This window comes from Sarcophilus harrisii, chromosome 4 (genome assembly GCF_902635505.1).
Source record: "Sarcophilus harrisii chromosome 4, mSarHar1.11, whole genome shotgun sequence".
NCBI classification, from domain to species: Eukaryota; Metazoa; Chordata; class Mammalia; order Dasyuromorphia; family Dasyuridae; genus Sarcophilus; species Sarcophilus harrisii.
Window position 1 is genome coordinate 437,996,128 of NC_045429.1, and position 25,838 is coordinate 438,021,965.

The following is a 25,838-nucleotide window of genomic DNA, read 5'->3' on the forward strand; positions in this document are numbered from 1 at the left end:
TTTGCTTAAATCCCTCTGGTCAAGGGGAACCATCCCTTGAAGGGGGATAACTAGGTTGATAACTAGGTACTTTTAGGTAACTCAGATCAAGAGGAGGATTTTCCTTATATCAGACTGGGGCTGTGTATGGTGTATTTGTGCAAGCATCAGGAGGAAAGCCTGGCCTTCTGGATTTTGTTACAGAAATTCACCTCCCTGAAGCCTGGGGATGTTTCCTAAGAGCATAGCATTTGGGGAGGTAGCACATGGATGGACTCCTAAGTTCACCTAAGCAATTGACTTGCTATTGGAAATGCTTGGATATTTAAGTTTTAGCAATGCAGTTATTTCTGGAGAGAACCATTTTACTTTTATAAATCCATGAGGAGGTAAGCTTTTCAAAAACGATTTCAACTTAGAAGTGTAGAATATGGGAGGGAGGGAGGGAGAAAGAGAGAGAGGAGAGAGAAGAGAGAGAGAGAGAGAGCAAAAAGAGAGAGAAAATGTATGTGTGTGTATGTGAAAGAGAGATAGAAAAAGATACAGAGATGGAGAGTTGTCTATGGCTCTGCTGTGGCTCTGAGAAGGTGCTCTTCCTACTAGGACTTATTCTGTGGGAGCTGAGAAAGACTAAGCTAGTCGGCAGCCTCCTAGAGCATGGTGGTAAGCTTGTTCCTGGAACTGCTTTGTCAGAATGACCCAAGTAAAGGAGCCCAGTGTCCCATCAAACTGCCTGGATAAATGTTCCATCCGCAGGAAGAATTTGAAGATCTAGTCTTTCTTTGCCTTTTTAGGGCATGATTACAAAATCATTCTTACTCAAGGGAGACAGGTTCCAAAAGCCCCTTTGAATCGCGTATTCTCCTGACCCTGCCAGCTGCTGTTTCCGTAGCATTTAGGGAGAAAACCTGTTAAGACCAAGAAGTGAACTTTTCCCCCGACTTGAATTGGCCAGTGTTAGTGTTATGGAAACTGTGGCAAATTTCCTCTGAATGCCAATTGTAAGGGTTGCCAGGGGCTTCTCTCCAGAGCTCATTTCGCATGGTGTCTAGTGGCCTTGGAGGACAGCCTCTGCCTCTATCTGCTCCTCAGGGCGACAGAGCCCCTTCTGACTGTGGGCTGGGCCCCGGGCCACGTGTGCCTGGGGAGATGAGATGGGACAGGATTTTTCTGGACCAAGTGGCCCAGACTAGGGAGCTGGAAACTCTCAGGCTTCCTGGGTTCCTTTGCAGTGTCTCCTCAGAGCACCTTCAACTTTTCCCCAAGTCCAGCCAGCTGAGTAGTCCGAATCTGGCCATTTCTCCGACTGGGGGAGGGGGAAGAGTTGAATCAAAGCATTTATTGTTCTGGACAAATCTAGGTCTGAGAAGATAACTCACGGAGCTGAGGTCTCTTGCTAGGTTTTGTCCAGTCACTTTCTGAGTGTCCCTGGCAAGCTGGGGCGCTGTTTCAGCGAGTGGGCCTGGGGGGAGCCTCTTCTATCCATCTTCCTTCCGCCTTCCGGAGCTGTGAAAGCTATTTTTTAAATTGGACGGCAATTCTCAGGTGAAAGAGAAGAAGGAAACTCCAGTTTCTTCCTCCTGTTTGTTTCAGGCCGTCCCAGGAGGCAGCGTCTTCCCAGGGAGAAGGGAAACGCAGCAGCTGCTAAAGAGACCACATTCCACAGGATTCTTTAAAAAATAAAACCGTCCTGGCTGGCCCGGGCGGCAGCTGAAGAGCTTTCACAGGCAATGGAAAAAATATCAAATGCTGTTTAAAGAAAACATCAGTTCACAAACACACAGACACCCACACCCTCACAGACATGGCCGTTGCCTCAATGCCTTCGCTGTTGAAGAATCTTAAGGGGCTGACATGCGACTCAGAACACCCGGGGGATCCAGGGCAGGAGGTCGGTGGGGGCCGGGACCGCTGGCTTTGCCCTTCTCCCCCACCCCAGAGGGCACCTCAGACCCCAGCCTGCTATCTGGCACATGGACGGCCTTGGTCCGGGAGCAAGTCTGGGACAGCGTGACTCAGCACGGCCCACCCCCATGCAGGAGAAGCGAAACACGCTCCCATGACGAAGCTGGCTTGGGAGCCGGGAGTCCGGGTCCAGGCCCGACTTGTGACCTGAGGTCTTTGAGAAGTCCCAAATTCTCCAGAGGTTTCGGCTTCTCCATAAAGTGAGGGACTCGGAGAAGGGTTTCCGCGGGCCCTGCCAGCACGGCATTCTGGGATCGGGCACTGATTCTTGCTGCATTGGTCAGTGGCCCCCGGAGACAGCCCGCACTAACCCCTGAAGGGTGTTGCCCAGGATTGGGCTCAGAGCAGCCTTGAGGCCCTGGGAGTATGGGTCCTGGGTAGCCAAGGGAGAGGCCCTAAAGCCAGGCACTGACTGGGACATCTGGGAGTGGGGAAGGCCGGCATCGGATCCTGGATTTCCTGTGTGACCTCGGATAAGTCGTCAGCTGGGCCTCAGATCCCCAGCTGTGGAGCGGGTGTCCGGACTGGGTGACTCCTCTGCGACTGTCCGCGCTGTGCTCGTGGTCCTGTGCCCTGATAGAGCTGCCCGTGGGAGCAGCGTCTCCTTGGAAGGCCTCTGACGGCAGGCCCGGACCCTCCCTGCTCCCCACCCTCACCGTTTGTGCTGTTCCCCCTTCCTGCAGTACCAGGCCGTGGCCTAGCCCAGGCCTGGTCCCTGAGGCCGTTTCTCACAGCTACAGCACCAATTTCTCCCCTCCTGCGGCCCTGACGACACACGTTACACAAATGTCGGCATCTGTGTGTCTCAGTTTTGTCCCTGAGATAAATTACAAACCCTCTGGGTGCGAGGAGGTGGGACAAGCAGAGCCCTCAGTGCAGCGTGCGGCCCCCCAGTGCAGCATGCGGCCCCTCAGCGCAGCGTGCGGCCCCCCAGAGCAGCGTGCGGCCCCCCAGCGCAGCGTGCGGCCCCCCAGCGCAGTGTGTGGCCCCTCAGTGCAGTGTGCTGCCCCTCAGAGCAGAGCCGCAGCCCACACGTTTCTGGCTTGGGCCATTTCAGGGGAAGGATTCCCATGGAAAGGAAGGGGATGCCCCTGCATGGGAGGGGGGAACTAGGCCTGGGGGCCGGCTGGCATTGGGAAGAAGACTGCCCCCAGGACGCTGTCCTCAGGGTCTTTAATGTTCCCATCCTGTGGTGCAGCTTTGGTGATCCCAGCCTAGGTGCACCTTCACTCTCTAAGTATGGAAGGAATGGGAAGAGCAGTGCTCTACGATCCGAGGCCAGATTCAAATCCTGACTTTGCTGCACTGATCGTAGGACCCTGAACAATTCACTTCCCCTCCCGGCTTGGGCCTTCTCATCTCCAAGTGGGAACTTTGGACTCAGCAGCCGCTGAAGGTCGCTTCCAACTGAAAATCCTGTGATCCTTTAAATAAGGTCTTTATTTCTTCAGCTCCACCTAGATGTTGCAGGAGCTGGAGCGTCTCGGAAACTCTCCGGCAACTCTGGCTCAGTGACCACCATGCACCGTCCTTCTCCTAGGAGCTCTCTGAAGGAGGCTCTGTCTCAAGTAGAGGAGCAGCAGAGCCCCCGAGCACTTCTGTGCTAGGCTTTGAGTTGAACGTAACAGAGCTGCAAAAACCTCATTCCTTTTCTGGCCCAACCAGAGCCACATCTTGTCGAAAGCGAGTGTCCCCAGAAAGGACCCACGTGTACAAATATGTTTGTAGCTGCTCTTGTGCTGCCAAAAGTTTGGAAACTGAGGGGACGCCCATCAATTGGGGAATGGCTGAATAAATAATAAATATAATGGAATATTCCCATTTGTGAAAAATGATAAGCGAACTGATGTCAGAAAAGTCTGAAAAGACTCACATGAACTGATGTTGAGGGAAGTGAGTGGAACCACAAGCAACAACAAGATTACGTGATGATCAGTTGTGATGGGCTCAGCTCTTCTCAGCAATTCACCCATCCCAGACAATTCCAGTACGCTTTGGATGGAAAACGCCATCCACATACAGAAGGAGAACAATGGAGACTGGCTGAAGAGCGAAGTACACTGTTTTCACCTTTTTTTTCTTTTGTTCTGATTTTTCTCTCCCAACGTGACTCATAGAAATATGCGGCCCCTTTAAATAGAAGTATATAAAAAAAAAATGAATGTGCATGTTATCACATAAAAGAAACAAATAAAAGTTTAAAAAAAAAAAAAAAAAAGGAAGAGCACCCCTAGCCAGCATAAGCCTTTGTTTCTCATTCTCTTCCCAGGTCAGAGGCCTGCATGATATTGTTCCTTGACGCCAGAAGCAACCACACGTTCAAGACCACATTCTCCTGCCCACTGGTTGTGAATCCATCAGAGTTTGTTTCCCCATTTGTTTTTTTTTAAAGGGGGATAATTATATGTTCAGCATAAATTAAATGGACTGAAGAAGCCTAAACAAGATTTAAGGTAAGAGGGAGGAGCTAGCAAGGTTGCACAAGGGCATCTGGAGCCCAAGGAATGCTGGATGTGGGTCAAGCTGCTGTCTTCATTACGGACACACAGCAGATGGTCAGTGGCTCCAGCCTCGTCTCCACGCCCGCTCTGTCCAGCACACTTGCCTTCATTGGGTGCCCCATCAATGCCCGCGTTTGTGAACACTACTCCCTGCGGGGTGATCCCCCCCCCCCAGCACATCCAGCAAACCGCTCCCCTAGCAAGTCCTCTCAGGCCAAGTCAGTGAGTGAGCAGTCCCTGTTAGCTGCTTTGGCTTTGTAGCCTGCTCCTTGTGGAAAATTTAGCAGAGAACTCCACAGTGGGCTGGGTATGGATTTTTCCAGCGTTCAGAACTAAAGAAGCCTTTCCTGAGTGCATTTTTTTTTTTTAATCTCATGGCAAGACTGCTCTCCTTCAAGCTAGGAAACGCCTCCTCCTCTTCTCCATCCCCTACTAATTTCCACCCAAGACCCAGAACTCAATAGTACATCTTCAAAAGAATGGAAATGCCTTTAGGAAGTCGAAGGAGCTCCCAGCAGAGTACATAACTGCAAACCACAGACGCCTCCGGCCAGCAGGCTCTTCTGCTTTTAATTTGGGGCGGGAGAGGAATCCACTTACCAGGACTTGGGTTCACTTGAGCCGGACACAGCGGGCAAGGCCCTGTGTTATTGTAGAACTGGATATTTCCCTGAGTGGCCCCTCCATCCAGCTGCTCCCCTTCCTATGGTATCTTTCCCCTTCCCGGCCCTAACTTCTGCACAGAAGGTAAGGATGGGATCATTGAGCTTGAAGTCACAGACCTAGCAGCAATAATAATAGCTGAAGGACTTGTAACATTGGCCAGTGACTTAACCTCTCAGCCTTGGTTTCTTCATCTATGAAATGGGGATGATAAGAGCACTGGGTTGCTCAGAGAGGTGCCAGGAAGATGAAATGAGATACTTTGCAGACCTTCGAGAACCTTATAAATGTTATGATTATCATTAGTGCAGGGTCTCTTAACTTGGGGTCTGCTGACTTTTGAAAAAGATATTTTGATAACTATAGTAATATAATTAATTTCCCTTATAATCCCATAGATTTCATGTCATGCTTTGCAAAATATTATTCTCACACGCGTCCCATGGGCTTCACCAGATTGCCAAAGGGTTCCATGACACTACAGTCAATCAGTAGCCATTTATTAAGTACCTACTAAGTGCCAGGCACTGTGCAAATACAGGGAGAGGCAAAAGGCAGTTTCTGCCCTCAAGGAGTTTACAATCTACTTGGAGGGTGACCGTAGTATTAGAAACAAGCTGTATAGAGCATAAATGGGAAATAATTAACAGAGGGAATGTCCTGGAATTAGGAGGGCTTGGGAGAGGCTTCCTGCAAGAAATGGGATTTTTAATTGGGGCTTAAACGAAGCTATTAGGAGAGATGAGAAGAGAGAGCCTTTCAGTCGTGTGGGTCAGTCAGAAAAGATGCCCAGAACTCAGAAAGAGGAAACAGCCAAGGCTGGTGCCATTGGATCCAAAGTACAAGGTTGGGTGTAGGGTATAAGAAGACTGGAAAGGTAGAAGGAGGTTGGGGCCTCAGGGCTTTGAATGGCAGGGCTGGGATCTTGTATTTAATCCACAACAAAGGCGATCAATCCCTGATATGGCACATTAAGGTTTGTCAAGTAGTTCAGGATTATTATCACATTTGATCCTCCTGGGAAGTTGGTGCTATTATTAGTCTCATTTTACAGGGAGGGAACGGAGCCTGAGAGAAGTCTCAGTTTTCCTGGAGTCATATAACAATGAAGTGTCTGAGCTGGGATTCAAACTCGTGTCTTCCTCGTTCCAGATCCAGTGTTCTAGCCCCTGTAAGGATGATGCTTGTTAGTTGTAGACCCACCCCACGACCCCCCAAAGCTCAGAGACCTGCTTCAATCTGTTGTCTTTTTTTTTAAACAAAAGCAAAAATTGCCGCTCAAAGAGGCAAAGATGGAATCTGAACCTGAGCCCAGTGACTCTTTCCCAAGTTCTTCTCTCCTACTCTCTGAAGCCCGGCTTCACAACCTGCAAGTGATATTTGAAGATGCCAGATGAGCCCGGCTGGCCAACCTCCCCACCCAAACGGGAGCCATTTGCCCTTCAGAACAAAGGAACGAGCAGCCCTTGGCTGGCCAAGAGTTTTGACTTCTCTGGCTCCGCTATTTTTTCTGATCTGCACGTCCCCATCGGGTCTGGATAAATCATGCCCTGGCAGTAATACAAGTACCTTGATGGAGTTCCAGGCGAGCCATATGCCTGGACAGACTCTTCACGAAATCTCCTTGGGGTCTGGTTTTATAGCTGTCAGCCCCCTCCCTGTGTAATGGAGACCAAGTCAGGGGGATCGGCCATTTCCTTGCCAAGTCCCACATAGAAGGCCCTAGACTTTGTTTTTTTCTTGGTTGGCTTGGATTTGCTGTGTCAATAGTTAGCATTTTTATAGCATTTATGTGCCAGGCACTGTGCTAAGCATTTCATGAATATTATCTCATCTGATTAGCATGACAACAGGTCGGTGGTATGACTTTTCCCATTTTACAGTTGAGGAAACTGAGGCAGGGTCACACAGCTAATAAGTGTCTCAGGCTAGATTTGAACTTGGGGCTTTTTGACTCTAATCCCAGGTCTATCCACTGAGCTACCATCTCCCTCTAAGATGTCAGTCAGGGAACAGTAGTAGTGAGACCGTACCTCTAATTGCATTCTCATCCCATCATGGACACAAGCTGGAAAGGTCAAAGTGACCCTTAGGAGTCACTAAAGATCTCATCAGGATGTGATTTTACCTAAAACAGGCCCAGTGGGCAGAACTGATTCTTTTGCACACATTTGGCAAAACGGCCCGAGTCCAACCTGCCCATTGAACGCTCCTCCTACTCCCACTGTGGAAAACCTAACACAAAAGATCTGCCATTGACCTTACCGAACGACCACTGAGGTAGTACCAAAAGTAGGACTTGAGATTTCTATTATGGGTTGGATGGACACAATCCCTTTGGGTAAAACCCCTGGGGCACAGAGGCAGGGATGGACTTAGGAGGACCTGACCAACCCCCGAAGGACAAGGACATTGCCAGATTTAGGGGAACAACAGACAACAGTGGCCAGCCTTTGGGTGGTAGGAAGGGCTCCGAGTTCCTTCTTGAGACTATTCTGAACTCGGAAAAGCCACTTACTCTGTTTCCTTTTCCACAAAATAAGAAGGCACAACTGGATGACCTCTCACATCCCTCCCAGCTGAGACTTAGATCTAAATCCAGCACTTTGCTAGAGACCAGAAATGACTTATACAGAGTCATAGAGCCAAAAAGAAGCTGGAGATCCTATTTAGTGCCAGGGCTCTTAACCTGGAGTCCTGGGACGTCCCCCAAGAGTCTGGATAAATGTGGAGGATCTGTGAATGTTTTCTTTGTTTTGATAACTAGATTTCAATGTCATTGTTCTAAATATGCTATTTTATGCATTTAAAAGCGATACTCTGCCAAGAGGTCCACGTGCTTCACCAGACAAACAGCTAATGGGGTCCAGGGCATACAGAAAAGTTGAGTCCCTGATCTAATACAATGCCTTCCTCTTATAAGTGAGAAAACTAAGTGTTAGGAAGGTGGAGATGGGCTCTAAGTCAGATACTGAGCAAGTGAGAGACAGGGATAGACAAAAAGAGGAAGAGACGGAGGGAGAGAGGACACATGGAGGGAGGGAAGAGAGATAGAGGGAGGGAAGGAGGGAGAGACCGAAACAAAGTTAGAAGAAGAGAGAGAGAGGGAGGGACAGAGAAACAGATGGATACAGAGCAGGGGGGGGGGGAGTCAGGAGGGGAAATTTGAACCCAAATTCTCTCTCTGCTGACTTTCTATTACACCATGGAAAGAGCTGAAACCACCATGCTTGGAAACATCCCCTTTGTGTCGTCATCCTCTTCCTCTTCTTCTTTCTAGATTCACACAGCTAGTAAGTGTCAAGTCTGGATTTGAACTCTGGTCCTCTTGTTCCACCCTAATGTCTTTGAAGCTGATAGCTTTGCCCAGCCCTCCCTCACTTGGGTCCAACTTGCTCGCATATCATAGCGTCCCCTCCCTGAGGACCATCCCATGATCCTCTTTGAGAAGGAAGGACAAACAACAGCAGCAGCTACTGCCCACAGCTAAGAAGCTGGAATGGGAGGGAGATGGTTCATCCATCCAGCCCACAGCAGAAATCTCTCTCAAGTCATGCTTTTGGTACTACCTCAACCATCATTTCAATAGGGCCAATAGCAGATCTCGTGTTAGGCATTTCCCATAGTAGGAATAAGGGGAGTTTTCTTCCTTCCTTCCTTCTTTCCCTCTTTCCTTCCTTCCTTCCTTCCTTCCTTCCTTCCTTCCTTCCTTCCTTCCTTCCCTCCCTTCCTTCTTTTTCTTTCTTTCTTCCTTCCTTTCTCTCTCTCTCTCTCTCTCTCTCTCTCTCTCTCTCTCTCTCTCTTTCTTTCTTCATTAAAATCTTTTATTTACAAAGCATATGCAAAGATAATTTTCAACATTCACCCTTGAACAACCTTGTGTTACATATTTTTCACTCTTTTCCTCCATCTCCTCCCCCAGTTGGCAAGTAATCCAATATATGATAAACAAGTGCAATCCTTCTATACGTTTCTACAGATATCATGCTGCACAATAAAAATCAGATCAAAAAGGAAACAAAACAGGAAAAAACAATATGCAAGCAAACAGCAACAGATAGAGTGAAAAGGCTATGTTGTGATCCACACTGACTCCCCACAGTCCTCTCTCTGGGTGCAGATGGCTCTGTCCATCACAAGGCCATTTCACCTATAACTCTTAAAATTTAGAGCACGTGCAGCCATGACACCTGGGTAAACCATTTTTGGTGGATGGGCTAAACCAAGTTGAGGGGAACTGATAGGCTTCAAACCTATTGGTGAGTTAGGAGGATGTCTCCCCCAAACACATGAAGACTTCCCCTGGTACAGTGGGTGGGTGAGAACAAATTGTTCCAATAAGGGAGCTTGGTCAGAAATGGAAGACGCCACAGTCATCCAATGCATCCCAGACCACACCAGTCATTCTGACTTTTGTCCTGCCACTGGACTTCAATGATTCAGAAAGAGAGACTGAGATTGACGACTTTGTGTAGCTCTCTGCCTCAGTTCAATCCAATTCTCCCACGATGCCATTGGTCCTCTTTGAAAAACAAAGTAGAAACAATAACTACATTTAATGCCCATTTTCCCCTTAGAAAACTGAATATAACAGAAATTCACATCTCACTCTCCTTTTTGTCCTGCTTTGCTTATCAAAATGTTTGTTGATTGTTTAAAATTTACTTTTTGAAAACATGACTTCAATTTGATAGAATTTACAATCATTGTAGTTACCAGAAGTCAGCAGCATTCAAACCAGGTCTTCCAGTTGTCAAAGGAGCCCTCTTTTCACTAGCCCTCACCGTTATCAGGCAATGAGAAGCACTGGGTTTGACATCAGAAGACCTGGGTTCCAAACACAGTTTTCTACTTATAAGACTGTTGAGCCCTCAATATCTAGAAAGAACTTTAAATTTGTTTTCAGGTTTCAACTACTAATGGAACCAACTCTGAAGTTTTTCCCTAGTAAATTTTTTTTAATATACATTGCTTTATGAATTATGTTGGGAGAGAAAAATCAGAACAAGAGGGAAAAACCATGGAGAGAGAGAAAAAAAAATAAAAACAACAGAAAAAAGAAGTGCCCATAGCATGTGTTGATTTACATTCAGTCTCCTTAGCTCTTTTTCTGAACACAGATGACATTTTCTCTCCCAAGTCTATTGGGATTGCTTTGGATCACTGAACCACTGAAAAGAACTAAGTCTTTCATAGTTGATCATCTTACGTTCTTGCTGTTATAGTGTACAATGTATTCCTGGTCCTGCTTGTTTTGCTCAGCATCAGTTCCTGTAAATTTTTCTAAAGGCCTTTCTACAATCTATTTTTATAGATTTTTTATAGAACAATAAGATTCCATTACCTTTATATACCACAACTTATTCAGCCATTCCCCAATTGATGGACATCTACTCATTGTCCTGTTCTTTGCGACTACAAAAAGAGCTGCTACATTTTTATACGTTTTAACAGATGTGGGTCCTTTTCCTCCTTTATAATTTCCTTGCCATCCAGACCCAGTACAAACACTGCTGAGTCAAAGAGTATACACAGTTTTATAGACCTTTGGTCATACTTCCAAATTGTTCTCCAGAATGGTTGGATCATTTCACAACTCCATCGACAATGCATTCGTGTCCCAGTTTTCCTACATCCCCTCCAACATTTATTATCTTTTCCTGTCATCTTAGCCAGTCTAAAAGGTGTGAGGTGTTATTTGAGTTGTTTTGATTTGCATTTCTTTAATCAATAGTAGTTTAGAGCATTTTTTCATATAACTATAATTGGCTTCAATTTCGTCATCTGAAAGTTGTCTGTTCAGATCATTTATCAATTAGGAAATGACTTGTATTTTTACAAACTTGACATAGTTCTTTATATATTTTAGAAACGAGTCTGAGGTTTGTTTTTTAAACAACACCTATAAGATAGGCTGATGTGCCAGGAAAAAAAAAAAAAGGAAAAAATGCTGGAGAAGAGATAGAAAAATAGGGACACTAATACATTGCCGGTGGAGTTGTGAACTAATTCAACCATTCTGGAGAACAATTTGGAACTTTGCTCAAAGAGTTATAAAACTTTACGTATTTTTTGTCTCAGAAATATCACTGCTGGGTCTATATCCCAAAGAAATAATAAAAAACATTTATAGCAATTCTTTTTATGGCGAGAAAGAATGGAAAATTGAAGGGATGCCCGTTAATTGGGAAATGGCTTATAATGGAATACAATTGTGTGGTAAGAAATGACAAGGGAGGATGGTTTCAGAAATTCAAACTGATGCAAAGTGAGCGGAACCGGAACCAGGAGAACATTGCATAAAGTAAGGGCAGTGATGTAAAGATGATCAGCTGTGAAAAATGTAGCTGCTTTTATCAATATAATGATCTAAGACAATTCCAAAAAACTCATGATGAAAAATGCTGTCCACCTCCAGAGAGAGAACATTCTAATGAACTCTGAATGTAGCCTGAAATATATTGTTTTTTCACTTTATTTTTCTTGCATTTTTGCAATGTGGCTAATCTGGAAATATGGTTTGCATGACTTCACAGGGATAATGGGTATCATATTGCTTGCCTTCTTCATGGGCGGGGGGGGGGGGAGGGAAGGAGAGAGAATTGGGAACTAAAAAAAGAATGTTGAAAAAGTGATGTGTAAATGTTAATTATTAGGATCATTATTGTACCATAATTTCTGTGCTAGAATACAAAGAGTGTTGGATTTGGAGCCAGAGAGCCTGGATTTAAACTTTGACTCTTGCACGACATTTAAACCATCTCAGCTTTTTTCACGTGTGAATGGAACACATTGGACTAAATAATCTTTGCAGTTCTAAATCTACACTCCTGAGTGGTCGTGCTGACTCTGAGTCCAAGGGCGTTTTTGTCCAGCTATTTGTTTGTTTCAGTTAATCTGACTCTTCCTGATCTCATTTGGAATTTTCTCAACAAAGAAAGATCCTGGACTGGTTTGTCCCTTTTTTCCCCAACTCATTTCACAGTTGAGGAAACTGAGGCAAATGGGGTGAAATGACTTGTCCAAGGTCACACAGCCAGTAAGGGTCTGAAGCTGGATTTCCAGGCTCCTGGCCCCGTGAGTTGGAATCCTTACTTTGCTATTTACCACCAGTGTGACTTTGGGCAAATCAACTTAGTCCTCAGTGCCAATGCCTGTGAAACAAGGGATCTCTGAGGCCCCTTCCAGCTCTGCATTTATGAACTTCTTAGCCAGTTTGCCTCCTTGGGCCTCTGGTCTCCACAGCCTCTGGGTGCCCTCCAGTTCTCAGCCCTGAAGGGCAGGGGGCTCCAAAGGCCCCCTGGGCCAGGACTCCCTTCTGACACTTGGTAACTTTGTCTTCACCACTGTTTCCCTGGATCAATCCCCGGCAAGCTCCGGCTCCCGGCCACTTCCTAGCAGGCCTTAGGGCTAGAAGGCTGGGGGCTTCCTGGGCCCTCTCCATTAACGGACCCTTGGCTAGGCTCTCGTTTTGAGCCTCGTCAGCTTCCTTCGTGTTCTTATGTTGATGATGCTACTTCAGAGGGGACTGGCGGTCACTTTTCTCTGGGTCTCCCATTTCTCAGAAGTTCCCTCTTGCTCCATTTTTTTCCAGCACCCCTGTGGAAAAGGTCAAAGACCTTTATGTTATTTAATAATACTAGTGAACATTTGTTGGGGTAGCTGGTGGCACAGTGGATACGCCAAGCCTGGAGTCAGGAAGGCTCATCCTCCTGAGCACAAATTCAGCCTCGGACGCTTCCTAGCTGTGTGACCTCGGCAAGTCACTTCGTCCTGCCTGCCTCAGTTTCCTCATCTGTAAAATGAGCTGAAGAAGAGGGTAACAACAAATTACAGGTTTCTAGATTGCTTTACAAGTATCTGATCCTTCTGATAACCCTATGAGGTGGAGCTGTAACTCTTCCCATCTTACAGATGAAGAAACGTAGGTGGAGAGAGGTATGGTGGTTTGCCCAATATCACACAGCTAGTAAGTGCCAAGGGAAAGGTCCAAACTCAGGTCTCCCTGATGCCAAGTCTGGGTGCCAACCACAGTGCCACCCACTGACCCCTTTAATGCACACTGTTAGGTGCTATTGGGCAGAGAGCGCGGTGCTGGGTCCTGGGGGAAGGACAAAGGGTCAACAGCAAACGGGTCCCTGCCTTCAGACAGCTTCCAGTCCAGGAGCAGAGCGATAGACAAGGGAGGGGGACAAGCGTTTATGAAGCGGTTCACATTGCCCGGCCCGGGCTGAACCCTTCGTAACCACCATCTCCTTTGGATGGGAAGGCAGGGAACTGGGGAGCAGCCTCTGCCTGCCTTCCAGGTCACTGGCCTCTCTGGGCCTGTTTCCTCCTCTAAAAAAGGAGAGGCTCTGTGCAACGGTCTCCTAGACCGCCTCCATCTCCAGTCCAGCAGTCTTCTATCCCATGGGACCAATTCCTATTATCGGCTGCTACTGAATCCAGTTCCCACTCAGACAGCGGCTCCTCTGCCAAAAGGGAGAGGGCCCCCCCAGTTTGGCTTTCAGAGAGAAAACACCCTTCCCAGCAACTAGCAGAGCTGCCCGCTGTCCTGCCATGGGGGAAAGCTCCCTGCCCTGTGGTAGCAGGCCGGCTCCCCTTCTTGCCTAGCTTGCCACGTCCCTGAGACCCAGCCTGGCCCAGCCACAGGGTTAAGGCCCCCACGCCTGAGTTGCACGTGGTCTGGTGGCCCCAGAACTTTCCCAGAAGTTTCTCCTCGGCTTCTGGGAACCAGCTGGCCCTCCCCAAAGCCAGAAACCTCCTGCTTAGCATAGAATACAACCTGCCCAGGCTGTGGTTCTCTTACACAGTCCCTCCCAAGAGAGCCAGGATCCCGGGGTTGCACGTTGTAGCATCCCCTAGGGAACAAAAGTATCCCGAGCCTTCAAAAAAAAAGGAAAGAAAAAAGAAGAGGGAGGAATGAAAGGAAGAAAAATAAGATGGAAATAAGAAAAAGGAAGAAAGAGAGGGAAGGAGGCAAAGAGAAAGAGAGAGAAAGAACTTAAGAAGAAAGAAAAGGAAGAAGAAAAAGACGTTCCCTAAGCAAACAAGAGGCTGGGAGCATATGCGGTACATTAAACATTAATAATTTCCAGTTGTTTCATTTCCTCGAGTAAAGAAGGCATTTGTCTCTTCCATCCCCAACAGAGGTGAACTTGGCCAGTAGATGCAGCCCCTTTGCCTCCCCCCCAACACACACACACACACAGAGGCGCCCATGCGCACACACGCGCACACGCACGCTCCCGCTCCCCTGTCCTACAACCTTGCAGACGCCTCTGTCCGCAGGCATTAGCCCTTCGCAGGTTTGGCCCGGGTGCTGACAGGCCCTTGCGGGCCCGATGGGGAGATCCGTGGTTCCAGGCAGTGCAGGACACTCGGGCCGAGGAAAGGGAGCCGTGCGGGCTCCGCTGCCGGGCCGGGGGTCGTCACCCGCCGCCCGAACGGGTCTGAGGCCTCCGGCTTCCCTCCTCCCCTAAAGCCACATCCCGGCCCAGTGCCCCCCCACCACGCGTGCCTTCCGCCCTGAGCCACATGGGCGCGGGAAGCGGCAGTAGTGCTACCGCCACGCACTCGAGGGGTGCTGCGGGGGAGCCCAGAGGGAGGAGGGAGAGCCGAGTAGGGAAGCCTGCTGTCCTGGGCCTGCTCCCCCCTCCTCCCCTTCACCCCGGAGGAGGACTGCGACGTACTTTGGGCCCTGATCCCCGCGGGATGGGGAGGAGGGAGGACCAGTGGGCGGGCGGGTTGGGAGGACCGCGGCTAGTGGAGGGGCTTACCCCTCCCCCGCGGGAGAGGGGCGGGGCGGGGCGGGAGGAGTAGGTGGCCCGAGTGGCCCAGGAGGAGGGTGGGCGCGCCGAGCACCGGGAGAGGGACGGCGGGGAGGACCGGTGCGCCGAGCCCGCAGCTCTACCCCCGGGGCCCTGCTCGCCGCCCTCCAATCGGCTGGGGCCGGAGGCGGTGTCGGCGGCGAGCTAGACGGGGAGCGGGAGCGCAGCGGCCCCTGGCGCCGGACGGGGCGGCCAGTGCGCGCCGAGGCGGGAGCCCCGGCACAGGAGCCGCGGGCGGCGCCGCCGCCTCCCTCCGCTCCCGCCGCCTCCCTCCGCTCCCGCGCGCGCCGGCCCGGCAGGGCTGGGCCGCGGCCCGGGGCCCCCTCCCCGCCCCGCCCCGCTCCCCGCCCCCCGCGGCCCGCGGCCCGCGGCCGGCCGGAGGAAGTCGCTGCAGGTGGTTGAGCAAACGGCGTTTCCTCGCGGAGCTCGCCCCCTCGGCCGGTCCTCCCTCCCCGAGGCCCCCGCCATGGTCGGCCGCCTCAGCCTGCAGGATGTCCCCGAGCTCCTGGACATGAAGAAGAAGGGGGACGGGATCCTGGACAGCCCCGACTCGGGGCTGCCCCCCAGCCCCAGCCCCAGCCACTGGCTGCTGGCCCCGGGCGGCGGCGGCGGCGGCGCGGGCGCGGAGCGGGGGCTGGCCCCGGGGCTGCTGGAGGCCGACGCGGCAGCCCCAGGACCCGCGGCCGCGGTGAGTGACGGGGCACGCGGCGGGGCTGGGGGGGGCACCGCCCGGCCCTGCGCCGGGGGTCTGAGGAGACCCCTCCCCCCACCCCCCTGCCTGGCCTAGGTCCGGGGGCTGTGGCGAGCCCCGCCGGAGCCCCGGAGACCAGACGGGCGGGGGATCCTTGGGGCTGCCCAGGCCGGGGGAGGGGGCGCAGTGCCCGCCCCGCGGCCGCCCCTGGATCCCGCCCCGCGCCTCGAATCCGGGGCCAGCTGGACGCGGCAGCGGCGGCTGGAAAGTTGTCCCGGTGAAAGGGCGAGGGCAGGGACGGAGGGTGAGAGAGCCGGGGCCGCGGCGGCGGCGGCGGGAGACAGAGGCAGAGCCGGGCGGGCAGAGCCGGGCAGACCCAAACGGCCCATCGGGGCGGCGAGGCGCGGTCCTCCCCGCAGCCGGGCTCCCGCTGCCCGCAGTCCGGCGTGCCCGTCCTCCGGCAGGCGGGTCCCCGGGCTCCTGGCGCCCCCGGAGGAACGCGGAGGCCCTCGGGTTTGGCGGGGCCCGATTCCGACCCCCTCCCCCCCTCCAGCGTCTGTTAGACTGGGCTAACAGTGGGGGAGGGGTCTGGAGAGGGGCAGCCCGATGTGGTCCCCCACTCCCAGCCAGTGATGATGGGCAGCTAACAGACGGAGCCCTGGCGCGGCGGGGCGGGGAGTGGGGAAGAACCAGCTGCGGTCTAGGGGGACCTTTGACATGCTGGCCGTGTGACCTTGAACTGGTCCCGTAGCTTTTCTCCCAGACCGCTCTGAGCCTGGCTAGAGGAGAGAACCCTAAATGCGGGCTCCGGAGGCGGGCCCTCTGTGACTCCCGGCAAGTCACTGCCCCCGGGGGCCACTTTCCTCGGTGAGGAATTGGACTAAAGCTTTGAAGTCCCTGGCGCTCGTTACCCGTGAGTCTGGTCCCAGAACAGCCGCTGATGAGCGCTGGAAGTTCTTTACACCAATAAGTCGCAGATCTGCCCCCCTCCCTCTCCCGGTCCCAGAACAGCCGCTGATGAGCGCTGGAAGTTCTTTACACCAATAAGTCGCAGATCTGCCCCCCTCCGAGCACGTAGACACACTTGGAGAGGTCTAGATCTCCATCTCGCCTTGCGCAAGTTGCCTTTGCTTAGGAGCTGGCCGGCTTCACCCCGCCTGAAAACGGGCAGGGGGAACCCCCGAGTCAGGAAGTTTTGAGTTCAGACCCGACCTCAGACACTAGTTTGTGTGACCTTGAACAAGTCCCTTACACCCTGTTTCCTCAGTTCCCTCATCTGGAAAAATGAGCTGGAGAAGGTGGAGAAGGAAATGGCAAATGAGTCCAGTGTCTTTGCCAAGAAAACCCCAATTGAGGTCACAGAGTCAGACTTGACTGAACAGCAGCCTGCCTCAAAGTCCCCCGGGCTCAGTTCCTGGAGTTCCCTTCAAAGAAATGAGCTGGAGCGGCGACTGCCTCCTCTGGCTCCAGACCCGGTTCCAGCTAGAGGTGGCCATTGTACTCCCTTCCAGTGGAGACAGCACCTCCACTTTCCCTGTCAGCAGATTTCTGCAGCTGGGCGCCTTTAATCACCCAAGTGAGCCTTGTTTGGGATTAGGCGATGAAAGAGTCTTGTCCTGGCCCACTGACCCATGGGCCCACTTGCCTTTCTGGGGGTGCTGAAGGTAGCAATTCAAGCCAGCCCTGTGATGGGGAGAAGGAGGGGGATGGAGAAGCAGGGGCAAAAATATCCTGGAACTGGGAAGTGAGAAGCGGGGACAAAAATATCTGGACTTGGGAAGTGGAGGCAGAACAGGGATGGGGAAGGAGGGGCAAAAATATCCCGAAACTGGGAAGTGGAGAAAGAACAGGGATGGAGAAGCAGGGGCAAAAATATCCTGGAACTGGGAAGTGAGAAGCAGGGGCAAAAATATCCTGAAACTGGGAAGTGGAGAAAGAACAGGGATGGAGAAGCAGGGGCAAAAGAGACAGAACAGGGATGGACAAGCAGGGGCAAAAATATCCTGGAACTGGGAAGTGAGAAGCGGGGACAAAAATATCTGGACTTGGGAAGTGGAGGCAGAACAGGGATGGGGAAAAAATATCCTGGAACTGGGAAGTGAGAAGCAGGGGCAAAAATATCCTGAAACTGGGAAGTGGAGACAGAACAGGGATGGGAAGCAGGGGCAAAAATATCCTGGAACTGGGAAGTGAGAAGCAGGGGCAAAAATATCCTGAAACTGGGAAGTGGAGAAAGAACAGGGATGGAGAAGCAGGGGCAAAAAAGACAGAACAGGGATGGACAAGCAGGGGCAAAAATATCCTGGAACTGGGAAGTGAGAAGCGGGGACAAAAATATCCTGGACCTGGGAAGTGGAGGCAGAACAGGGATGGAGAACAGGGGCAAAAATATCCTGGAACTGGGAAGTGGAGACAAGAAGTTTTTATCTGGGTATCTCTTCTTCTGCACACTCAGACTGGAGTGCCGCAGGAGCTTGCCCAGGGAGATGCCCCCATTGTGGTAGGGTGAGTGATATTGTTTAGCTGAAACAAAGGTCTGGGACCTGGGTGTGGGGGAAGCAGCTGGCAGATGGAGGAGGTGCTCCCATGGAGCACTGGGAGAGGCCCCGGGCAATCTCGCCTCACCTGAATCAATGAGCGCCCCAGAGTGAGAGAAACTGAGTCTTCAGGAAACCAAATTGTGGACTCCAAACCCACATTCGACAAACAAAAACGTTCTCTTTGCCAGCTGCCCGGAGCTTTGTGCAGCGGGCAAGATGCCTCCGCTACCTCTAACTCCCTAAATTCTCCCTTCTGTCCTCCCTTTTCTCCATGTCTCATTATTTTCTGTCCCCATCTCCAGCCCCTTCCCTTCTGAGCACATCCAGCATCTTTGCCCACTTGACGCCATCTGCTCCCTGCCCTGCTGGGTTGATTTAAGCCTCCCTAAATTAGCTTTCTGTGCTCTCTCTGCTTGAGTGCCCTTGGCCAGTTTGACATGACAGACCTGGGGACTCTTGTCCAGCCTTGAACCCCAGCCCAAACATGGTCCCCAGCCATTCTCTCCCGTGAGACAAAGGAAAGCATTGAGCACAGAACATGGGGAAGTGCTTTGGAAAAACAGGCACACACTAACAGCAGGGACACTGTGAACTGTTACACAGAGAGCCGAGATGGAGCGTGGCAGGGCCGCCCTCATTGAACAGAATGGGATGCTGAAGCAAAAGCTGTGAAGGGACTTGGCTGAAGTCACTCAGATGAAAAGTGGCAAAGTGCAGGGAACTGGAACTCAGATCCTGGGACTCAGAAGCTCAGAGCTGTGCAGTCTTAGTAATCATCACGAGAGATAAGGCCCAACGGACTAGGTACAGTCCGTTTGATACCGAACAGGAAAACTTTGTTTCCATATCAGTTTTTGAAGGTCGACTTTGCTGCTTGATATAGCTCCCTAAGCTATATAGAGTGAATTAGGGGCAGTTGGGTAGTGAGTGGATAGAGCATCTGACTTGGACTCAGAAGGACCTGAATTCAGTTCAGATACTTAACACTTCCTGACATTGTGAGCCTGGGCAAGTCATTTAACCCCAATTGCCCCCCCCCAAAAAAAAAAAGTGAACTTGGGAATAACTGTCTAACTTGAGCACTCGGTAGCAATGTGACCTTCACTTCATCCCATCTACCTTAGTTTCCACAAATGTCAAAAGAGCTGGAGAAGAAAATGGCAAAGCCTCCCAGCATCTCTGCCAAGAAAACCCCCAGGGGGGTCAGGAAGAGTCAGACTGAAACAACTGAACCTTTTGCTTAAACAGCATCATTTTAATTTCAATGTTTTTTGTTACAATCTTTCTCAGGCATGTAGTCTTGCAAGTCTCTCAAGCTAGTAAATAAAACTTAGTTCCTGGATTTCTTTTGGATGATTAATGATCCCATGGGGCCTTGAGGAGGTCATTGGGTTCTGCAGGCCTGGAGGAGCTGTTAGTGTTAGGGTTGGAGGTAGAGTCACCATTGGTATTCTCTATCCCACCCCCAGGATACTTGCATAAAGCAGTGTATGTTCTTAAGGTGTACATCAGATAAGGAACTGTCATCGATTTGTATTCTTGTGACTCGCCATGTTCTTGTAAAAGTGGAGTGGGGACGATGGGGTGGGTTGGCTCATCACCTAACTGGAATCCGGGGTAGTTGGGCCCCAGTGGAGATGTGACAGCTACCTTTCCATTCGAATCTTGCTCAACGAGCAGGGTGTCTCTTGAAAAATGGATGGTTTTGTTACGTCATCCAAGTCAAGCTTGTGTTCCCATTAGCATCTTATCAACAGGAAGGCTTCCTTCCTGTCTTTCTGGGGGAAGTTAAATGGGGGGTTGCTTGGGGGGAGGAGGCAGAGACATAAGATGTACAAATAGAAGATGGAGGGACTTCTTTTACTTTCAGAGTGTAAGGCACTGAATGACAATTTAGTATCATGAACTCCATATTTGAAACCCATGTGTCTCAAGCACAGGGAATTTTACATTCATGGTCCTATCTATTTGCTTGGGCAAAGTTGATATCAAAAGAAAAGGAAACAAACAACAAGCTTGCTAAAAATTATAGCCATTCAAAAGTATAATAGGTTGTCTAGCAAGGTAGTAAGCTTCCCCTTACTAGAGGTATTGAAACAGAAGCTAGGTGCCGTGGAAGGGATGTCAGATAAGGTTCGGACCCCTGAACATCCTTTCCTGGTCTTCAGTTCTGAGATCCTGGGAACTGGAGAGGAGAGAAGAGTTCGGTTTTTAGGATGGTTGACTCGAAGTCCCAATTGTCCTCCTTACTCCCCATGATCTTAGTTGAGTCATTCTTCAACCTCAATTCCTTTCACTTAAAATAACGGGGTTTGACTAGATCAGAGATGTTAGAAACTTGGTTTTTAAAAAATATTTTGATATATTCTTGATAGAAAATGCTCATCACAGCCAGAGAGAGAACCATGGAGACTGAATGTGGATCGAAGCAGAGCGTTTTTACCTTTTTCTTTCTCATGAGTTTTTTTCTTTTGATCTGATTTTTCTTGCACAACATGACAAATGTGGAAATATGTTTAAAATGTCACCTATGTCAGATTGCTCACTATCTTGGGGAAATGGAGAGAGAAAAAATTTGAAGACAGAGTTTTACAATATGAATGTTGAAAACTATCTTTACGTGTATTTTGAAAAAATACGATACTATTAAGGATTTAAAAATCTATTTTGATAATTGTATTACAGTATCATTGCTTCCCTTTGCCATCTGTGGATTTTGTTTGATGATTCTGAAAGGGGGTCCCTAGGCTTCCCCAGCCTGCCTGCCCCAGGGGTCCCAGATACCAAAATGGGGAAGAATCCTCCAGTTGAAAAACAGATGGCCTCCCAGGTCCCTTTGAGCCCGGATTTCTATGGTTTTCTCTGCATTTTGGCTTTACCTACAGCATATTCTTTTTGTTTTCAGAATTCGGTCTTCCTACCCAATCCCCCAGGGCCTGGCTGTTCTCCAAGGCTCTGCCCCCTGTCTTTTGGTGAAGGAGTCGAGTTTGACCCATTGCCTCCAAAGGAAATAAGGTAAATGTGCCCGACCTTCTTTCTGCTTTAGAAACTCTGCCTCCCCACTTTTTCTGGAAGATAGACCATTTTCCCCAGTGGTGGGTGTGGGGAGGTGAGGGTGGGAGTAGAAAGGGTTGTCTATATTTACTCCTCTAGGGCATGACTTAGTTCCCTTTCCTCAGAAGGCTGATGGTATAGTAGGTCTGGAATCAGGAATACCCAAGTTCAGATTTACCATCAGATGCTTGCTAGCTGCACGACCCTGGGCAAGTCACATAACCTCTGTTTGCCTCAGTTTCCTCATCTGTAAAAGGAGGCGTAATAATTACTCTTACTTCCTGGGATTGTTGTGAGGACCAAATGAGAGAATATTTGTAAAAAACACAGTGCCTGACATATAGCAGGTGCTATATAAATGCTTGTCCCCTTCCTCCCTTTCCTTTCAAGGATGATTTGGGGAAAGGTTAACCTGAAAGTTGGGGAAAGGAAAGGATGTCCAGCTTTAGGTGGTTCCCAGACTCCTCGCTAGCTAGAATTTCAGTTGAAGCTGCACATGGGGACCCCCCAAGTGAGAAAAAAAGAGCTTTTCAATTGTGTTTTCATGCCTCATTCTGTAGAGTGGAGTCATGATCTTTGATCTTGAACAACATGGGTATAAGAGCGCCTTAGTTTAACTCAATCCATCGCCACGTACCCACTTGTCCAGGGAGAGTAATACTGTACCTGAAAAGGAGACGAGGCCATTTCATACCTGGCTGCCTGTTTGGGGAGATTGAGCCTCTCCCTCCCATCCTACCTCCCCCCCGGCACCCTGCACACCTCTTTCTGGGGTCCTTATGAGGCTCTTATAGGACCTTCATCGAAAAAGTTTCTTCATTTTTCTTAGAAGAAATTTACAATGAGTTAAAAAGAAAATAATTTGGAATTTTTGTCATTTTTCTTCCTCCTTCCCTTATTCTCTTGCTCCTTTTCTCATTCCCTCATTTTTCTTCCTTGTTTTATCTTCTCTCCTTTTTTCTTTCTTACTTTAATCTTTCTCTCCCTTTTCCTTTCTTCTCCCCTCTTCCCCTCTGTTTTTCCTTCCTTCCTTCCTTCCTTCCTTCCTTTCTTCCTTCCTTCCTTCCTTCCTTCCTTCCTTCCTTCCTTCCTTCCTTTCTGTGCCCCTTTTTTCCTCCTTCCTTCTCTTTCTCCCTCCCTTCCTTCCCTTTGTCTGTCTCCCTCTTTCCCTCCCTTTCCAGAAACTGATATTTTATGAAAGGCTGAGGTTTGCAATGATCCTTTTAAGTAAAGCCGGCTAAGTTGGATCAGATTTTCTAGTGAGCAGGGTCAGGTTTCAAGAATTCTGATGGTTAGAATCGGGATTGCCCGTAGCTCTCCATTAGTGTCCGAGAGGATGACGGGCTGTCGGAGAACTCCCCCACTTATCCCCTAGTTGTGAGGCTGTGAGTACAGCCCCGCTGGCTGGGACGGAAATGCCAGAATTCCCACAGCTATGTGGATGAGGAAGCGCCACAAGCACGAAGCTCGGCCAAGTCCCCGCTCCGACACCCGCTGGGCGCTCCACGTTCCCCGGGCATGGGGCCGAGCCAAGGCTTCCCCGTTAGCCGGGCCCGCCCGCCCCAGGTCCCGCCTGACGCTCTCTCGTGTGTCTGCCCGCAGGTACACCTCCTCGGTGAAGTACGACTCAGAGAAGCACTTCATTGACAACATTTACATGCCGGTGGGGCTGGCGGTCTCCTCCTGCAGCCAGACCGTGGTCTGCATCCCTGGCTGCACCTGGCGGAACTACAAAGCCGAGCTGCGCTTCGAGCCCCGGAACAAGGCCCTGCGGTTCCTGAGCACCACCATCATCTACCCCAAGCACACCAAGACCGTGTACACCACCACTCTGGATTACAACTGCCGCAAGTCCGTGAGGCGCTTTCTGTCCAGCGTGGAGCTCGAGGCCTCCGAGTGTCCGGCGAGCGACTACCTCTTGGACGAATGCTGACGGAGACGCGGGGGGCGACGGGATGCAGGGCGCTCCTCCGAGGGGCTGCTCGTGCTTCGATCTTTCTAAGTGAAAATGGGCCTTTATTCCCCAATCGTTTTCAACTCTGAAGCAGCCTTCTCTATCATTCTAGCTTTGTGTGTCCAGCCTTGGCAAAGGAGAGGGAAAAAACCCCGCCTCTGGCGTCTTTGGTTACTATGGGAATTGGATTTTAGCTTTTCTTTCTAAAAGCATTTCTTTTTCTTGGCTCGTGGTTGCATATCCCCCAAAGTATCGATTGAATAACAAATAAAGGAAAGATCCAAGTAAAAGGAAAAGTGGGAAAAAAAACCCATTAAAATCAAAAACATGGTTCCTCCTGGAGAGGGAGGGCCAAGCTTGTCTGTGGTGGAGTGTGGAAAAAGGCTTCTGAGTGGAAAGATTGAGCTTCCCACTTGAAGCAACTTCTGTTGGAAGTCATGGTACTTGCTGCCTGTTATCCCACTCCTATGGGCTCAGTCTGTGTAAACTGAGGTCCTCGGGTTATTTCTGTTTCCATCCGAATGCAGACCTTGTCCTTCCTATTTGCACCAGTGGTTGAAGACTCCCAGAAGCCTGTGCTCAGGTGATGTTTCCACCATGGCTGTCTTATGAGTGTTGCTGAAATTTAGTTCACTGATCTGAAGAGAAGCCCAAAAGATTTCGGTTACCATTTCGCTAGTCATGAGGAAAGCCTCTTGTCTTCTTCCCCGCGGGCCCTGGCAACCTGCCTTGCATCTCTGGAATCCCGCTAAGGCCGCCGCAGATTTGTGGAACTCTTCTGCTGTGTACACTGGGGTTTCCAAATACTTTCCTAGGCTCCATAAGGCAAAATATAGGATGGCACATATTTGAGCGGACTGTCATTTTTAAGGCTGCTTTGATGGAATGCTTTTAAGATTTCTCAAGATTGTTGCCTTTTGACTCATAACTGGAAATGAATGGCTCGGGTTGTGTCTGGATGCTATTTAAGAGGGAGACATCTCTATTCCCTAGGTTCTCTGGGACCTTATGCTGGTGTCTTTATCCAAGCTTCACATGGGTTCTGTCCAAAAGAAATTACATTCAGAGCAGAATCCCTGCTGCCCGAAGGGCGATCAATGTCTGGATTGCAAGGGGCAGAAGAAAAAAAAATACCTTTGGGGTCAGATTTCATTTCTAATCAGAGGAGAGTCATAATCCAAACATCCAACTTTGTTACTATAGCACAAGGTTTTGATTTTTGCTAAAGGGTCAAAGGATCCTGGATTCTCAGAATCACTTGAGATGGTCCCTCAAAAGAGCTTTGTTAGTTCAGTAAAATCAGCCATGGGAAGATGAGAGCATCTATGTGAGGGTCACTCATGCAGACAGAGTCCAGGCAGACAAGCCATCTCTTTTCTTAGGTCTCTGGGCTCCTTCTGAAACCCTGAAAGCTTGACTCCCTCCCAGCATTCCCCCTCAGTATGAGCCCCCACTAATTTTGGTGTCTGTTGCCTGCCAAACCCCCATTTCATGTTAGACAAGGCAGAGGTGGGAGGTGGAAGGAAGTGGGCAAGTTATTGTACACAAACTTGTATCAGAGCATTGAATTACAACGTAGAAGGGTCTTGAGCGATCCGAGGGGGACGAGAATACATGTGTGGGCCTTCTTCGCTGGCTTAGGAGCTCCCCCAGCCAAGGTGGCCTCTCTGAAGCCCAAGCTTTTTAATTTAAGAGAATTTGGGCAGAATCTAAGAGAATCCAGGGGTTCAGGTAAGCAGCTCAGGTAGGCCTTTTGAGAAAAAGGAAGTGGGTCGGTGGTTTTTCTTGTTTTCCTGTCAGAAGGAACAAAACACAGATATACACTTTGAGTATGTTCTAATTCGGGCTCTGTCACTGCTGAGCTGTGGAACTATGGGCAAGCCATTCGAGTTCTGGGGGGCTCAGTTTTCTCCTCTTTAAAAGTAGGTTGAAGTTGATGATTTCCAACTCTGAGATTTGGTGAGCCTCTTCTAAGGGGCATAGACTATTGTAAATGGCAAATAGGCCGTGCCTCTTTTCTGAGTAACTCGCAGGGTCATCGAAATGATTGATGTTCAGAGAGCCAATCACCATATCGAGTCATTTCTGTTCCCCTTCATCAGGGGCATGCTGGTCAACTTTTCACAGCCAGCTCTCTAGGGGCTGCACACTTTTAAATTTCGTCTTAAGTCTAGATAATCAACAAAACAGTAAGTTAAGCCATGATTGGTAACTTTTGCTGGTTTCCAAGGTATAAATGCTCATGCTGCAAATTTCACAATGAACCAGTTAGAACTGGCTCCAGCAGAGTCCTTTATGAGAACATAATGAAGTTGCAGAGATAATCATGCTGTAGAGACTGTGGTGCCTTCAGAGCTGAACTGCCCATCGCTGATTTTAAAATGAAAATATAAATGATTTTGCTTTTCTAAATATATTTTAGACACTGCCACATAGAGAGCTCATGCCAATTAACTAATTTTGCCTTAAATAATGTGATGTTGAACAGGGCTACAGGAAGCTGGGGGGCTTTTGGACTCTAGAGTTCACTCTAGAACCAATCAGTGAAGCTTGACTTCGATGTTCATTGAAAGAAAGAATTCAAATATGGGAATTAACAGGAAGATCTCAGCTTTATAATATGGAAAAAACAGTGGGGGGGGGGGGGCTGCAATGTCATCG

The 25,838-nt window shown here is 49.7% G+C and overlaps 1 protein-coding gene across 1 annotated transcript; it reads left to right on the forward strand.

Annotated features, from left to right (window-relative positions):
* The first annotated feature begins 15,244 nt into the window (after positions 1-15,244).
* RFLNB (refilin B) lies at positions 15,245-25,838 on the forward strand. Its single transcript, XM_031967769.1, has 3 exons — positions 15,245-15,626; positions 21,075-21,184; positions 22,826-25,838. Exons 1-3 carry the CDS (start codon positions 15,405-15,407, stop codon positions 23,154-23,156), a joined length of 663 nt encoding a protein of 220 aa, XP_031823629.1. The 5' UTR covers positions 15,245-15,404; the 3' UTR covers positions 23,157-25,838.